Source organism: Oncorhynchus mykiss, chromosome 25 (genome assembly GCF_013265735.2).
Source record: "Oncorhynchus mykiss isolate Arlee chromosome 25, USDA_OmykA_1.1, whole genome shotgun sequence".
In the NCBI taxonomy this organism is placed as follows: Eukaryota; Metazoa; Chordata; class Actinopteri; order Salmoniformes; family Salmonidae; genus Oncorhynchus; species Oncorhynchus mykiss.
The window spans coordinates 34,695,989-34,714,859 of record NC_048589.1 but is presented as its reverse complement, the minus strand read 5'-3'; the positions used below and the strand labels follow the sequence as shown (position 1 = coordinate 34,714,859).

General features: G+C 45.8%; 1 protein-coding gene across 1 annotated transcript; it reads left to right on the top strand.

The window, feature by feature from the left end:
- Nucleotides 1-14,652: 14,652 nt before the first annotated feature.
- pth2 (parathyroid hormone 2) lies at nt 14,653-15,691 on the top strand. The gene is given in 3 exon segments (XM_036962730.1): nt 14,653-14,771; nt 14,893-14,958; nt 15,241-15,691. Coding segments are annotated over 3 exon segments (549 nt in total). The 3' UTR covers nt 15,605-15,691.
- Nucleotides 15,692-18,871: the final 3,180 nt, after the last annotated feature.

Genomic DNA, 18,871 nt, shown 5'->3' with positions numbered 1-18,871 from the left:
ACATGACTCTGCTTCATGGAATAATGGTTCTCTCCGGATATACTGTCCCTGTCCATACAGCCAGCTGGGTTCTCAGTACATCATACAGACAGGAAGAAAGAAGGGAAGAAAGGCAGTGGTGTATGTTTCATTATTAACTACTGTTGGTGTGATTGTGATAACATATAGAAACTCCTTTTGTTCACCTGACCTAGAATACCTCACAATCAAATGCCGACCATATTATCTCCCAAGATAATTCTCTTCCGTTATTGTCACAGCCCCATATATGCCCCCTCAAACTGATACCACGACAGCCCTCAAGGAACTTCACTAGACTTTATACAAACTGTAAACCGTATATCCTGAGGCTGCATTTATCGTAGCTGGCGATTTTAACAAAGAAAATTTGAGGCAAAGGCTACCAAAATTCTAGAAGCATATCGACTGTAGTACTTGCGAAGGAAAAACACTCAACCATTGTTATTCCAACTTCATGCATACAAAGCCCTTCCCCACCCTCCTTTTGGCAAATCTGACCATGACTCCATTTTGCTCCACCCTTCCTATAGTCAGAAACTCAAACAGGAAGTACCCGTGCTAAGGACTATTCAATGCTGGTATGACCATTTGGAATCCACGCTTCAAGATTGTTTTTTTTTTTACACGGACTGGGATATGTTCCGGGTAGTTTCCGAGAATAATATTGAGGTGTACACTGAGACGGTTACTGATTTCATCAAGAAGTGTATAAGAGATGTTGTACCCACTGTGACTATTAAAACCTTCCCTAACTAGAAACCGTGGATAGATGGCAGGATTCACGCAAAACAGAATGTGCAAACTACTGCACTTAACCATGGCAAGATGACTGGGAATATGGCAGAATACAAACAGAGTAGGCACTCCCTCCACAAGGCAATCAAACAGGTAAAACTTACATATTGAGACAAAGTGGAGTCACAATTCAACAGCTCAGACACGAGACGTATGTCGCAGGGTCTACAGACTACAAAAGGAAAACCAGCCTAGGACACCAACGTCTTGCTTCCGGACTAGCTAAACACCTTCTTTTCCTGCTATGAGGATAACACAGTGCCACAGACATGACCAGCTACCAAGGACTGTGGGCTCTCTGACGTGAAGAAGACATTTAAACGTGTTAACCCTCGCAAGGCTGCCTGCCCAGACGGCATCCCTAGCCGCATCCCCAGAGCATGCGCAGACCAGCTGGCTGATGTATTTACGGACATCTTCAATCTCTCCCTATCCCAGTCTGCTGTCCCCACATGCTTCAAGATGGCCACCATTGTTCCTGTACCCAAGAATGTAAAGGTAACTGAACTGAATGACTATCGCTTCTTAGCACTTACTTCTGCCATCATGAAGTGCTTGACAGGCTAGTCAAGGATCGTATCACCTCCACCTTACCTGTCATCCTAGACCCACTTCAATTTGCTTAGCGCCCAAATAGATCCACAGATGACGCAATCGCCATCACACTGCACACTGCCCTATCCTATCTGGACAAGAGGAATACCTATGTAAGAATGCTATTCATTGACTATAGCTCCGCATTCAACACCATAATACCCTCCAAGCTTGTAATTAAGCTTGAGGCCCTGGGTCTGAACCCTGCCCTGTGCAATTTGGTCCTGGACTTCCAGATGGGCCGCCCCTAGGCGGTGAAGATAGGGATCAACATCTCCACTTCACTGATCCTCAACACTGGGGCCCCACAAGGATGTGTGTTCAGCCCCCAGGAAACAACAGAGGGAGCACCCTCCTATCCACATCGACGGGACAGCAGTGGAGAAGTTTTAAGTTCCTCAGTGTAGATATCACTGGCAAAATGAAATGGTCCACCCACACAGACAGTGTAGTGAAGAAGGAGCACAACCTCATGAGGTTGAAGAAATTTGGCTTGGCACCAATAACCCTCACAAACTTTTACAGATGCACAATTGAGAGCATCCTGTTGGGCTGTATCACCACCTGGTACGGCAACTGCACCACACACAACCACAGGGCTCTCAAGAGGGTGGTGCGGTTTGCACAACATATCACCAGGGGTAAACTACCTGCCCCCCTGGACACCTGGACACCTACAGCACCTGATGTCACAGGAAGGCCAAAAAGATGATCAAGGACAACAACCACCCGAGCCACTGCCATTTCTAATCTGTCTGCCCTGCGGCCTTGTGAATGTTGACATGTTTAAAGGTCTTACATCAGCTGCGGAGAGCGTGATCACACTGTTGTCCGGAACAGCTGATGCTCTTATGCATGTTTCAGTGTTACTTGCCTCGAAGTGAGCATAGAAGTTGTTTAGCTCATCTGGTAGGCTCGTGTCACTGGGCAGCTCTCGGCTGTGCTTCCCTTTGTAGTCTGTAATAGTTTGCAAGCCCTGCCACATCTGACGAGCGTTGCAGCCGGTATAGTACAATTCTATCTTAGTCCTGTATTGACGCTTTGCCTGTTTGATGGTTTGTCGGAGGGCATAGCGGGATTTCTTATAAGCTTCTGGGTTAGAGTCCCGCTCCTTGAAAGTGGCATCTCTATCCTTTAGCTCAGTGCGAATGTTGCCTGTAATCCATAGCTTCTGATTGGGGTATGTACGTACAGTCACTGTGGGGACGACGTCCTCGATGCACTTATTGATAAAGCCAGTGACTGATGTGGTGTACTTATCAATGCCATTGGAAGAATCCCGGAACATATTCCGGTCTGTGCTAGCAAAACAGTACTGTAGTTTAGCATCAGCTTTATCTGACCACTTTGTTATAGGCCGAGTCACTGTTACTTCCTGCTTTAATGGTCAGATTTGCGAAATGGACGGCGAGGGAGAGCTTTGTACGCGTCTCTATGTGTGGAGTAAAGGTGGTCTAGAGTTTTTTTTCTCCCTCTGGTTGCACATTTAACATGCAGATAGAAATTAGTTAAAACTGATTTAAGATTCCCTGCATTAAAGTTCCCGGCCACTAGGAACGCTGCCTCTGGATGAGCGTTTTCCTGTTTGCTTATGGCGGAATACAGCTTGTTGAGTGAGGTTTTAGTGCCAACCTTGGTCTGTGGTGGTATGTAGACAGCTATGAGAAATACAGATGAAATCTCTATAAGTGTAGATAGTGTCGTCTACAGCTCATCATGAGATACTCTACCTCAGGCGAGCAAAACCCTGAGACTTCCTTAGATATCGTACACCAGCTATTGTTTACAAATATGCATAGGACCCCGCCTCGTGTCTTACCAGAGGCTGCTGTTCTGTCCTGCCGACGGAGTGTATAACCCGCCAGCTGTATGTTCTTCATGTAGTCGTTCAGCCACAACTCGGTAAAACATCATATGATACAGTTTTTAATGTCCTGTTGGTAGGATTAAACTAAAAAGTATTTAGTCAGCCACCAATTGTGCAAGTTCTCCCACTTAAAAGGATGACAGAGGCCTGTAATTTTCATCATAGGTACACTTCAACAAAAAGAAAATCCAGAAAATCACATTGTAGGATTTTTAATGGTGACTGACTAAATACTTTTTTGCCCCACTGTACATGCATTCATTTCGCCCCATTTATTTTCCAGCGATTGAACGTTAGCTAGCAGAACGGAAGGCAAGGGCAGATTGTCCACTCGCTGCCTGATCCTCACAAGGCATCTTGATCTCTTTCCGCGAAACCTACGTTTCTTTTCCAGCGAATCACGGGGATCTGGGCCTGTTCGGGTGTCCGTAGTATATCCCTCGCATCCGACTCATTGAAGAGGAACTCCTCGTCCAATTTGAGGTGAGTAATCACATTTCTGATGTCCAGAAGCTCTTAGTCATAAGAGACCGTAGCAGCAACATTATGTACAAAACAATTTACGAACAAGGTGAAAAAACAAACAAAATAGCATGTTTGGTTAAGAGCTGATAACACGGCAGCCCTCCCCTCCGGCAGCCCTCCCCTCCCCTCCGGTGTCAAGTGGTTTGATTGACAATCAGATGAAAACATCATGACTGGTTGTGTTCATGGCCTTTATATTTCCTGTTTTTATGTTTATTTTTATTTTTGAGTGGCAGCCAGCAGGAAAATGTGAACTGAGTATGAGATTGTATGAGTTTGTGTCGTGTACCTGTACCCCCCACCCCACCCCCCCATCTCTACCAATGAAAGAAAAGGATAATATTTTCACAAAATCCCTAGTTTAAGAAAAAATATCTGAATGATGTGAAATGTTGAGTTACTAAAGGAGACAAGATCAGGAGATAGCATGTTATTTGTGTTGGTGAGTGTATGCGTGATTTATTTCTTTCTGTTTGTGATGTTTTTGGGCTACAAAGAAATGAGGGGGTGTTCTGTTTGTCTGTCAGATGGCGAGAGGGAGAGATGAAGATAGGGAGATGGCGAGAGGGAGAGATGGCTAGAGGGAGAGATGGCTAGAGGGAGAGATGGTGAGAGGGAGATATGGCGACAGGGAGAGATGGCTAGAGGGAGAGATGGTGAGAGGGAGAGATGGCAAGAGGGAGAGATGGCGAGAGGGAGAGATGACGAGAGGGAGAGATGGCTAGAGGGAGAGATCGCTAGAGGGAGAGATGGTGAGAGGGAGAGATGGCAAGAGGGAGAGATGGCTAGAGGGAGAGATGGCTAGAGGGAGAGATGGCGAGAGGGACAGATGGCTAGAGGGAGAGATGGCGAGAGGGACAGATGGCTAGAGGGAGAGATGGCTAGAGGGAGAGATGGCTAGAGGGAGAGATGGCAAGAGGGAGAGATGGCTAGAGGGAGAGATGGCGACAGGGAGAAATGGCTAGAGGGAGAGATGGTGAGAGGGAGAGATGGCGAGAGGGAGAGATGGCTGGAGGGGGAGATGGCTAAAGGAAGAGATGGCGACAGGGAGAGATGGCTAGAGGGAGAGATGGTGAGAGGGAGAGATGGCAAGAGGGAGAGATGGCTAGAGGGATAGATGGTGAGAGGGAGAGATGGCAAGAGGGAGAGATGGCTGGAGGGGGATATGGCTAAAGGAAGAGATGGCGACAGGGAGAGATGGCTAGAGGGAGAGATGGTGAGAGGGAGAGATGGTGAGAGGGAGAGATGGCAAGAGGGAGAGATGGCTAGAGGGAGAGATGGTGAGAGGGAGAGATGGTGAGAGGGAGAGATGGTGAGAGGGAGAGATGGCTAGAGGGAGAGATGGTGAGAGAGAGAGATGGAAAGAGGGAGCGATGGCTAGAGGGAGAGATGGCTAAAGGAAGAGATGGCGAAAGGGAGAGATGGCTAGAGGGAGAGATGGCAAGAGGGAGAGATGGCTAGAGGGAGAGATGTTGAGAGGGAGAGATGGCAAGAGGGAGAGATGGCTAGAGGGAGAGATGGCTAAAGGAAGATATGGCGACAGGGAGAGATGGCGACAGGGAGAGATGGTTAAAGGAAGAGATGGCGACAGGGAGAGATGGATAGAGGGAGAGATGGTGAGAGGGAGAGATGGCAAGAGGGAGAGATGGCTAGAGGGAGAGATGGTGAGAGGGAGAGATGGCAAGAGGGAGAGATGGCTAGAGGGAGAGATGGCGACAGGGAGAGATGGCTAGAGGGAGAGATGGTGAGAGGGAGAGATGGCGAGAGGGAGAGATGGCTGGAGTGAGAGATGGCTAGAGGGAGAGATGGTGACAGGGAGAGATGGCTAGAGGGAAAGATGGCAAAAGGGAGAGATGGCAAGAGGGAGAGATGGCTAGAGGGGGAGATGGCTAAAGGGAGAGATGGCGACAGGGAGAGATGGCGACAGGGAGAGATGGTGAGAGGGAGAGATGGCAGGAGGGAGAGATGGCTAGAGGGAGAGATGGCTAGAGGGAGAGATGGCGACAGGGAGAGATGGCTAGAGGGAGAGATGGTGAGAGGGAGAGATGGCGAGAGGGAGAGATGGCTGGAGGGAGAGATGGCGAGAGAGAGAGATGGCGAGAGGGAAAGATGGTTAGAGGGAGAGATGGCGACAGGGAGAGATGGCTAGAGGGAGAGATGTCTAGAGGGAGAGATGGTGAGAGGGAGAGATGGCTAGAGGGAGAGATGGCAAGAGGGAGAGATGGCTAGAGGGAGAGATGTTGAGAGGGACAGATGGCTAGAGGGAGAGATGGCTAGAGGGAGAGATGGCTAAAGGAAGATATGGCGACAGGGAGAGATGGCGACAGGGAGAGATGGCTAAAGGAAGAGATGGCGACAGGGAGAGATGGCTAGAGGGAGAGATGGTGAGAGGGAGAGATGGCTAGAAGGAAAGATGGCAAGAGGGAGAGATGGCTAGAGGGAGAGATGGCTAAAGGGAGAGATGGCGACAGGGAGAAATGGCGACAGGGAGAGATGGTGAGAGGGAGAGATGGCAGGAGGGAGAGATGGCTAGAGGGAGAGATGGCTAGAGGGAGAGATGGTGAGAGGGAGAGATGGCTAGAGGGAGAGATGGCTAGAGGGAGAGATGGTGAGAGGGAGAGATGGCAAGAGGGAGAGATGGCTAGAGGGAGAGATGGCGAGAGGTAGAACAGAAAGGAGCACATAATACAGCACCCCATATGGGGTACACTTGTAGGAGAACAGTGTCAATGACTTTTGAGCTCAGAAAATGTTATGGTATTCAGAGACGGCATGCCGACAGACAAATTTAAATGTTTATTTGATTGGATATAGCGAGCAGTAGAGCATATGAGTAGCATTAGAGGGTGCGCTGTAGACCATATGAGTATCATTAGAGGGTGAGCTGTAGACCATATGAGCAGTAGAGCATATGAGTATAATTAGAGGGTGAGCAGTAGAGCATATGAGTATCATTAGAGGGTGAGCAGTAGATCATATGAGTATCATTAGAGGGTGAGCTGTAGACCATATGAGTATCATTAGAGGGTGAGCTGTAGAACATATGAGCAGTAGAGCATATGAGTATCATTAGAGGGTGAACAGTAGAGCATGTGAGTATCATTGGAGGGTGAGCAGTAGAGAATATGAGTATCATTAGAGGGTGAGCAGTAGAGCATATGAGTATCATTAGAGGGTGAGCTGTAGACCATATGAGTATCATTAGAGGGTGAGCAGTAGAGCATATGAGTATCATTTGAGGGTGAGCAGGAGATCATATGAGTATCATTAGAGGGTGAGCAGTAGAGCATATGAGTATAATTAGCGGGTGAGCTGTAGACCATATGAGTATCATTAGAGGGTGAGCAGTAGAGCATATGAGTATCATTAGAGGGTGAGCTGTAGACCATATGAGCAGTAGAGCATATGAGTATCATTAGAGGGTGAGCAGTAGAGCATATGAGTATCATTAGAGGGTGAGCAGTAGAGCATATGAGTATCATTAGAGGGTGAGCAGGAGAGCATATGAGTATCATTAGAGGGTGAGCAGTAGAGCATATGAGTATAATTAGAGGGTGAGCTGTAGACCATATGAGTATCATTGGAGGGTGAGCAGTAGAGCATATGAGTATCATTAGAGATTGAGCTGTAGACCATATGAGTATCATTAGAGGGTGAGCTGTAGACCATATAAGTATCATTATAGGGTGAGCAGTAGACTATATGAGTATCATTAGAGGGTGAGCTGTAGACCATATGAGAATCATTAGAGGGTGAGCTGTAGACCATATTAGAATTATTAGAGGGTGAGCAGTAGAGCATATGATAATCATTAGAGGGTGAGCTGTAGACCATATTAGAATTATTATAGGGTGAGCAGTAGAGCATCTGAGTTTCATTAGAGGGTGAGCAGTAGAGCATATGAGTATAATTAGAGGGTGAGCAGTAGACCATATGAGTATCATTGGAGGGTGAGCAGTAGAGCATATGAGTATCATTAGAGGGTGAGCTGTAGACCATATTAGAATTATTAGAGGGTGAGATGTAGACAATATGAGTATCATTAGAGGGTGAGCTGTAGACCATATGAGAATCATTAGAAGGTGAGCAGTAGAGCATATGAGTATCATTAGAGGGTGAGCAGTAGAGCATATGAGTATCATTAGAGGGTGAGCTGTAGACCATATGAGCAGTAGAGCATATGAGTATCATTAGAGGGTGAGCAGTAGAGCATATGAGTATCATTAGAGGGTGAACAGTAGAGCATATGAATATCATTCTATATACTTTCGGCCCGTCATTGGACACTGTGCTATCTAACCTCCAAACAAGCTTCAATGCCATACAACACTCCTTCCGTGGCCTCCGACTGCTCTTAAACGCTAGTAAAACCAAATGCATGCTTTTCAACCGATCGCTGCCTGCACCCGCATGCCCGCCTAGCATCACCACCCTGGATGGTTCCGACCTAGAATATGTGGACATCTATAAGTACCTAGGTGTCTGGCTAGACTGCAAACTCTCCTTCCAGACTCATATCAAACATCTCCAATCGAAAATCAAATCAAGAGTCGGCTTTCTATTCCGCAACAAAGCCTCCTTCACTCACGCCGCCAAGCTTACCCTAGTAAAACTGACTATCCTACCGATCCTCGACTTCGGCGATGTCATCTACAAAATGGCTTCCAACACTCTACTCAGCAAACTGGATGCAGTCTATCACAGTGCCATCCGTTTTGTCACTAAAGCACCTTATACCACCCACCACTGCGACTTGTATGCTCTAGTCGGCTGGCCCTCGCTACATATTCGTCGCCAGACCCACTGGCTCCAGGTCATCTACAAGTCCATGCTAGGTAAAGCTCCGCCTTATCTCAGCTCACTGGTCACGATGGCAACACCCATCCGTAGCACGCGCTCCAGCAGGTGTATCTCACTGATCATCCCTAAAGCCAACACCTCATTTGGCCGCCTTTCGTTCCAGTACTCTGCTGCCTGTGACTGGAACGAATTGCAAAAATCGCTGAAGTTGGAGACTTTTATCTCCCTCGCCAACTTCAAACATCAGCTATCTGAGCAGCTAACCGATCGCTGCAGCTGTACATAGTCTATTGGTAAATAGCCCACCCATTTTCACCTACCTCATCCCCATACTGTTTTTATTTATTTACTTTTCTGCTCTTTTGCACACCAATATCTCTACCTGTACATGACCATCTGATCATTTATCACTCCAGTGTTAATCTGCAAAATTGTAATTATTCGCCTACCTCCTCATGCCTTTTGCACACATTGTATATAGACTCCCCCTTTGTTTTCTACTGTGTTATTGACTTGTTAATTGTTTACTCCATGTGTAACTCTGTGTTGTCTGCTCATACTGCTATGCTTTATCTTGGCCAGGTCGCAGTTGCAAATGAGAACTTGTTCTCAACTAGCCTACCTGGTTAAATAAAGGTGAAATAAATAAATAAAAATAAAATCATTAGAGGGTGAGCTGTAGACCATATGAGTATCATTGGAGGGTGAGCTGTAGACCATATGAGTATCATTAGAGGGTGAGCTGTAGACCATATGAGTATCATTAGAGGGTGAACAGTAGAGCATATGAATATCATTAGAGGGTGAGCTGTAAACCATATGAGTATCAGTAAAGGGTGAGCTGTAGACCATATGAGTATCAGTAGAGGGTGAGCAGTAGAGCATATGAGTATCATTAGAGGGTGAGCAGGGGCTGAGTCACTGGCTTACTGGTGCTCTTTCATGCCGTCTCTAGGACGGGTGCGTCACTTGAGTGGGTTGAGTCACTGATGTGATCTTCCTGTCTGGGTTGGCACCCCCCCCTTGGGTTGTGCCATGGTGGAGATCTTTGTGGGCTATACTTGGCTTTGTCTCAGGATGGTAGGTTGGTGGTTGAAGATATCCCTCTAGTGGTGTGGGAGCTGTGCTTTGGCAAAGTGGGTGGGGTTATATCCTTCCTGTTTGGCCCTGTCCGGGGGTATCATCGGATGGGGCCACAGTGTCTCCCCTCCTGTCTCAGCCTCCAGTATTTATGTAGTAGTAGTTTATGTGTTGGGGGGCTAGGGTCAGTTTGTTATATCTGGAGTACTTCTGTCTTATCCGGTGTCCTGTGTGAATTTAAGTATGCTCTCTCTAATTCTCTCCTTCTCTCTTTCTTTCTCTCTCTCGGAAGACCTGAGCCCTAGGACCATGCCTCAGAACTACCTGGCATGATGACTCCTTGCTGTCCCCAGTCCACCTGGCCGTGCTGCTGCTCCAGTTTCAACTGTTCTGCCTGCGGCTATGGAATCCTGGCCTGTGTACCGGACGTGTTCACCGGACGTGTCCCAGACCTATTATTTGACCATGCTGGTCATTTATGAACATTTGAACATCTTGACCATGTTCTGTTATAATCTCCACCCGGCACAGCCAGAAGAGGACTGGCCACCCCTCATAGCCTGGTTCCTCTCTAGGTTTCTTCCTAGGTTCTGGCCTTTTCTAGGGAGTTTTTCCTCACCAACATGCTTCAACACCTGCATTGCTTGCTGTTTGGGGTTTTAGGCTGGGTTTCTGTACACTACTTTGAGATATCAGCTGATGTACGAAGGGCTATATAAATACATTTGATTTGATTTGATTTGCAAATGTCTATGTCGCAAAGATGAGAATGTTCAGATCTTGGCCAACAATCAGACCTATTCTGCTTGTAGGAGTAAGGAGTTCAGTGATGTTGAAACACCGGTATATGTATAGATGTTGAAACACTGGTATAGGTTGTGGCGTACATTAGATCAGCCACCAGGGGGGGACTCGTTGAGGCCTGGTAACAGATGGAGTATGCATCATGATGCGATGGCTCCATCTGCTGGATGTGCCAGGTCTCGTCGGGCTCTCCAGCCAGGACTAATTGGGGCTGATTGGGAGCTGGTGAGTAATCAAGGGCGGATTGCTCACCAGCTGTGCAAGGCCCATAAAGATGCCAGAAGGGCAGCACACAGGAGGAATGGGGGAAGAAAGGACTCCTGTGGTATGGTTGACGGTTGCAGAGGTAAGAAGAGGGCGTTCAGTTTTGTACCCGACAGGATACCCGAAGACGGCATCCCGGAGAGGGTCTCGTGGGGGATACCTATAATTTTCTTTTTGATCTATTATTTAAATAAACACCCTTTAAACTGAGCTAATCCTTCTCTGTCCGTGTCTGATATTGATAAACGTCTTGACCAAACCCCTGGGTCTGCCACAGGGTATAGATGTTGACACACCGGTATGGATTTAGGTGTTGAAACACCGGTATGGATATAGATGTTGAAACACCGGCATGGGTATAGATGTTGAAACACCGGTATGGGTATAGATGTTGAAACACCGGTATGGGTATAGATGTTGAGACACCGGTATGGATATAGATGTTGAGACACCGGTATGGGTATAGATGTTGAGACACCGGTATGGATATAGATGTTGAGATACCGGTATGGATATAGATGTTGAGACACCGGTATGGGTATAGATGTTGAGACACCGGTATGGATATAGATGTTGAGACACCGGTATGGATATAGATGTTGAGACACCGGTATGGGTATAGATGTTGAGACACCGGTATGGATATAGATGTTGAGAAACCGGCATGGGTATAGATGTTGAGACACCGGCATGGATATAGATGTTGAGACACCGGTATGGATATAGATGTTGAAACACCGGCATGGATATAGATGTTGAGACACCGGTATGGATATAGATGTTGAAACACCGGTATGGATATAGATGTTGAGACACCGGTATGGGTATAGATGTTGAGACACCGGTATGGATATAGATGTTGAAACACCGGTATGGATATAGATGTTGAAACACCGGTATGGATATAGATGTTGAAACACCGGTATGGGTATAGATGTTGAAACACCGGTATGGATATAGATGTTGAGACACCGGTATGGATATAGATGTTGAGACACCGGTATGGGTATAGATGTTGAAACACCGGTATGGATATAGATGTTGAGACACCGGTATGGATATAGATGTTGAGACACCTGTATGGGTATAGATGTTGAAACACCGGTGTGGATATAGATGTTGAAACACCGGCATGGATATAGATGTTGAGACACCGGTATGGGTATAGATGTTGAAACACCGGTATGGGTATAGATGTTGAAACACCGGTGTGGATATAGATGTTGAGACACCGGTATGGGTATAGATGTAGAGACACCGGTATGGGTATAGATGTTGAGACACCGGTGTGGGTATAGATGTTGAGACACCGGTATGGGTATAGATGTTGAAACACCGGTATGGATATAGATGTTGAAACACCGGTATGGATATAGATGTTGAAACACCGGTATGGATATAGATGTTGAAACACTGGTATGGATATAGATGTTGAGACACCGGTATGGGTATAGATGTTGAAACACCGGCATGGATATAGATGTTGAGACACCGGTATGGATATAGATGTTGAGACACCGGTATGGATATAGATGTTGAGACACCGGTATGGATATAGATGTTGAGACACCGGTATGGATATAGATGTTGAGACACCGGTATGGATATAGATGTTGAGACACCGGTATGGATATAGATGTTGAAACAGCGGTATGGGTATAGATGTTGAAACACCGGTATGGATATAGATGTTGAGACACCGGTATGGGTATAGATGTTGAAACACCGGCATGGATCGAGCTTGGTACATTGTGCACACAGCATTTTTTTAGACTCAAGTATTTTATTTGTTTGACCCATAGATAAATAAACCACTTACAAAGTGAAGTGGAATAGTAGGTCATAGTTGTCACAGAAGACACGTCGTTGTACTCTAGAGCGTATTCTCTGTATTAACACCCACTTCCATGTTGGAACGGGTGCTCTCTCTGCATCTTTGCTAAGATGTCTGTGTGTGCGTGTGTGTGTGTGTGTTCGGAGAGTGATTTATCTGTATTTGACAGGTATGTAAAGGGATTCTTCCATTTTAACGAGAGCAATACATCTCTTCTTGCTGCGTCCCTGTATTCCACGGTGTGTGTAGGCAGCTAACAGAATGAATGCAAGAAACACCACTCTTGTATTCTGTACTGCACATTCAATGCTCCCTTTGAGTCAAGCCCTTAGTCCCTATTATTGTTGCCCTGATATTCCACCCTGGGTTCAGGAAAGTTTGTGAAGACTTCCGGGGTCATGGAATTAACATAATGGAGTGTGTTGCTAGATTATAACACATTTTGGATTTCTCAGGGGCTGGGCACATGTATCTATCTTCAAATATGTTTTCTTTCATTCCTCAAGACATCATTATGCTCTGTGATGTCCAAGCTAGTCTCTCTCGCTCTCTCGCTCTCTCTATCCTCCTGTCTATATTAAGAATCACACCAAACAATCCATCCATCCAAGGTGTCATTAGTGATGTTTCAGGTAGCTTAAAAAAAAAGACAACGAAATGTGGGCTTTTATCAAATACCATCTTTCCCTACTCTACTCTACCCTACCATCCATCAGAAGCATCCCTTCCCCAAGGGTATATAAGAGCAGGCAAACTCTGACTCCTTTTATCGTGAGCTGTACGTGCCCCATTTCTCACACACCTGAGAGTACTTAAACTCTCCACCACACAGTAAGAGACTCGCTCGGATCGGTGTACCTGTGATAAGAGGTGAAGACAGGAGCAGGAGACTCACTGGAAAAACAAGCCAACATTTCTAAACACTCTGTATGGCAGAGGAACTAACCAGCCTGAAGTCAGAGAAAGCTGAAGACTTGGGTTCCTGACCACAACACACTGGGTTCCTGACCACAACACACTGGGTTCCTGACCACAACACACTGGGTTCCTGACCACAACACACTGGGTTCCTGACCACAACACACTGGGTTCCTGACCACAACACACTGGAGACAAGGCGCCGGTCATTCACTAGTGTAAGAGAAACATTCATGAATTCATGAATTATTTTGTAATACTCTAATTTAATGTTTTGTATTTAATGTTACTTTTGTCTTGCTTTTCTGTGTATTGTTGATTTATTGTATTAGATTTAGTATGTTGAATTTACACTGCTCTCTGGTGTCTGTGAGATTGCTTATGTTTTTAGGCAGGAGAAAATAAAGTTAGAGTTGGCCGAGTATAAATAATATTGACAGCAATTTAGCATTGGTTTCATTATACAGGACAATACAAGGTTACAATACAAATGTATTTAATCACAGTGCATACTGATTTCTGGACTGTGTGATGCGAGTGTCAATGCATTAACACATTGCTGTATAATTCAGTGAGAATATATAACGTACTGATAGGGTGTTTGTATGATATGCTAGACAATTGGTATAGGAGAAGGTACTGCTTTTATATCCAGTGAAGAGTTTAAAGTGACCTTCATTTTTTCACTGAGTATAAATGTAAAAGTAATATTTCAATGAGCAAGTAATCTCTCGTGGACTGACTAGTAAGCACAAATGGTACCGTCGATCTGACACAACAGGATGCGCAAGATAACAAGCAGAATTAGGTCTGGTGCTTGGGTTTCCCCTCACTGGCTATTTGGACAAATCACGATTTCTCAAGGTGTCAGCATCCTTCGAATTTCAGAAGAGGAGGGTACATTTGGACCATAGACTTGAAGCTCTTCGTTCTGGTTCCGATCCTCGTTCTATGTCTTCTCTTAACACATATGGACCCAGAACTTAATCAAGTCAATCTGACCAATTACGCAAGACTTTAGTTCTGGGTTAACCAAGATTAAATAGTGAGTGAATATGAATGTACTGTATCACGAGAATAAAACACTAATGTATTTTCTTCCTATTGGCTGGCTGTGTTGCCTGGCGGGCTCATAGAGTGGGTTTAAGGTATGGCTGCCTTGGCTCCTCCTGCTGCCTCATGCCCTCCTGCTGCTGACCCTAAGTGCCATAACTGGTGTCCTCCAGCTACCCTCAGCCACGCCGCCGACCCATACACATGTAAGACTCAGTATCCCAATTACTTGTCCTTTCTCCCTCTAAGACAGAAGACAGAGTGAATCTCAAGTGTTTCCTCATTCTTCCCGTCCTGTATCTTTCATCTTCTCTATGTCTCCTTCTCAAAATGTCAGAGGTAAGCAGGAGAGAGGGATTGAGGACGGGACTTGTCTTCTCTGCCATTTTGAAAAGGAGGCGAGGTGAGACGGTCGAAAGTGGTCATGGGGAACAAGTAAACAATTTTGAAATGAACCCAGATTGTACATTCTGTTTATCCCCCTTGTCCCCAAAATCAACCCTTTTACTGTTGCAATTTGAGAATACGACACCATGATAGTGACATCAATCTTTCTATTGTAGTGAACACAATTGTTCCTAAATTGAAGTTATATCTATAGAAATGGTTCTATCGTTCCCAGTGACATCCATTGTTCCTATATGGAAGTGAGTTCTATCATTCCTGTTATTTTGTCTGCTTCCAGAGGCACCTCTCCAGGCGATCCAGGAGACAAGAGGGAGGATTGGGAGGGTCTCTGGCCCTCCATCTCGCTCCGTGATTGGAGCATGCAGATGTCAGCCCCAGACTTTGGTGCGGCCAAGAGCAAGGCAGAGCTCCTGGGGGAGCAGTGGCTCCCAATGGTGGGCCCATCACAGATGGACGAGGACATGGCCAAGGGCTGGCTGGGTGACTGGTCTCTGCAGGGATCTAACAATGAGGAGAAGAGGAACATTGTGGTGGCAGATGATGCAGCTTTCAGGGAGAAGAGTTAGCTGCTAACCGCCATTTAGAGAAAGAAGTGGCTTAACTCCTATATGCAGAAACTGTTGGTTGTCAACTCCCAGTAGTAATATGACTGCAAACCCTATACATAACGTACCCTGATTTAAATAAAGTATTTAATATTGTACACTGATTGAAATAATGACATTTTCTTTCCGAATTGAAAAGTCAATAAAGATATTTATATTAATCTTGGCCATGTTCTGTTATAATCTCCACCCGGCACAGCCAGAAGAGGACTGGCCAGCCCTCAGAGCCTGGTTCCTCTCTAGGTTTTTTCCTAGGTTTAGGCCTTTCTAAGGAGTTTTTCCTAGCCAACGTGCTTCTACACCTGCATTGCTTGCTGTTTGGGGTTTTAGGCTGGGTTTCTGTACAGCACTTTGTGACATCAGCTGATGTAAGAAGGACTTTATAAATAAATTAGATATATTTATCAGATCTTTGTGTGATGTTTGATGAAGAATAAACTCTGAATATGGAGCATCAGTCGACACAGGATATACATGCATATGTTTATGTAAATATTTTGATCCAGTTTAATTCTTAATTGAAGTAATGAATACTTTGAGATACTTCCATGGCGACGGCGCCATCGTTGTACAGCTGTGGGGTCTACCATGGGACTGTTCATATGTTGTTAATGAGCCTAAAATAAAACAAATGATTGATCACTGTATTCATATTGTTATTGTTCCTCCATGGTTCCATTGTGTTTATGTTTCATCTTTTTGTCATACGTAAATTCACTTTTCTGTTTTAGCTGATGAACTTAACTGATGGTTTCCTCATTCTGGTGGAAGGTTTAATACAGGGGTGTCAAACTCATTCCATGGAGGGCCTAGTGTCTGCCGGTTTTTGGTTTTTCCTTTCAATTAAGACCTAGACAACCGGGTGAGGGAAGATTCTTTACGAATTAGTGACCTTAATTCATTAATCAACTACAAGGGAGGAGCGGAAACCTGCAGACACAAGGCACACTGGAATGAGTTTGGTGTAATATACAGCAGGGTTAGGGTTAATTGAAAAGCAGTTGTAATTTACTTCTCGTAGGGACTGCAACCGGGATTCAACCTGAGGCGGGATGCAGGGTGCTTGATCTGAAGGTCACTTCCGAATGAGCCGTCATCTGCGCAGGAACATTGACTTTAAAAGGTGCAATGTCGACAGGACTCTACAACGCCCCTCACATTGAATCCTGGCCTGCATTTTGTACATACGTGTGTGTGTGAGTGCGTGTGAGTGCGTGTGTGTGTGTGTGTGTGTGCATCTGTGTGCGTTTCAGAGTGTGTGTGTGTGTCTGTGTGCCTGTGTGTGTATGTGTCTGTGTGTGTGTGTGTGTGTGTTTCCATGTGTGTGCGTGCTAAGAACTTGGACTGCAGATGGTGATCTATTCCCTATCACCCAAGTCATGATGTGTTTAAAATTTAACATTTTAATAAACTTATGATGAGAAAATAAATGGGGGTCGAAGCTAAATACACCAGCCTGACCCCATTACTTCTGGTGAGTGGACCATTAATCTGGTGATGCGGCAGACCTGTGATTTACGAGTCTCTCTCTCTCTCTCTCTCTCTCTCTCTCTCTCTCTCTCTCTCTCTCTCTCTCTCTCTCTCTCTCTCTCTCTCTCTCTCTCTCTCTCTCTCTCTATATATATATATATATATATATATATATACACCGCTCAAAAAAATAAAGGGAACACTTAAACAACACAATGTAAATGCAAGTCAATCACACTTCTGTGAAATCAAACTGTCCACTTAGGAAGCAACACTGATTGACAATACATTTCACATGCTGTTGTGCAAATGGAATAGACAACAGGTGGAAATTACAGGCATTTAGCAAGACACCCCCAATAAAGGAGTGGTTCTGCAGGTGGTACCACAGACCACTTCTCAGTTCCTATGCTTCCTGGCTGATGTTTTGGTCACTTTTGAATGCTGGCGGTGCTTTCACTCTAGTGGTAGCATGAGACGGAGTCTACAACCCACACAAGTGGCTCAGGTAGTGCAGCTCATCCAGGATGGCACATCAATGCGAGATGTGGCAAGAAGGTTTGCTGTGTCTGTCAGCATAGTGTCCAGAGCATGGAGGCGCTACCAGGAGACAGGCCAGTACATCAGGAGATGTGGAGGAGGCCGTAGGAGGGCAACAACCCAGCAGCAGGACCGCTACCTCCGCCTTTCTGCAAGGAGGAGCACTGCCAGAGCCCTGCAAAATGAACTCCAGCAGGCCACAAATGCGCATGTGTCTGCTCAAACGGTCAGAAACAGACTCCATGAGGGTGGTATGAGGGCCCGACGTCCACAGGTGGGGGTTGTGCTTACAGCCCAACACCGTGCAGGACGTTTGGCATTTGCCAGAGAACACCAAGGTTGGCAAATTCGCCACTGGCGCCCTGTGCTCTTCACAGATGAAAGCAGGCTCACACTGAGCACGTGACAGAGTCTGGAGACGCCGTGGAGAACGTTCTGCTGCCTGCAACATCCTCCAGCATGACCGGTTTGGCGGTGGGTCAGTCATGGTGTGGGGTGGCATTTTTGGGGGGGGCCGCACAGCCCTCCATGTGCTCGCCAGAAGTAGCCTGACTGCCATTAGGTACCGAGATGAGATCCTCAGACCCCTTGTGAGACCATATGCTGGTGTGGTTGGCCCTGGGTTCCTCCTAATGCAAGACAATGCTAGACCTCATGTGGCTGGAGTGCGTCAGCAGTTCCTGCAAGAGGAAGGCATTGATGCTATGGACTGGCCCGCCCGTTCCCTAGACCTGAATCCAATTGAGCACATCTGGGACATCATGTCTCGCTCCATCCACCAACGCCACGTTGCACCACAGACTGTCCAGGAGTTGGCGGATGCTTTAGTCCAGGTCTGGGAGGAGATCCCTCAGGAGACCGTCCGCCACCTCATCAGGAGCATGCCCAGGCATTGTAGGGAGGTCATACAGGCACGTGGAGGCCACACACACTACTGAGCCTCATTTTGACTTGTTTTAAGGACATTACATCTAAGTTGGATCAGCCTGTAGTGTGGTTTTCCACTTTAATTTTGAGTGTCACTCCAAATCCAGACCTCCATGGGTTGATAAATTTGATTTCCATTGATAATTTGTGTGTGATTTTGGTGTCAGCACATTCAACTATGTAAAGAAAAAAGTATTTAATAAGAATATATATATACATATACACTGCTCAAAAAAATAAAGGGAACACTAAAATTCATTCAGATCTAGGATGTGTTATTTTGGTGTTCCCTTTATTTTTTTGAGCAGTGTATATATATATATATATATATATAAAGTTTATTTTCATGTTTTACATATACAGTGG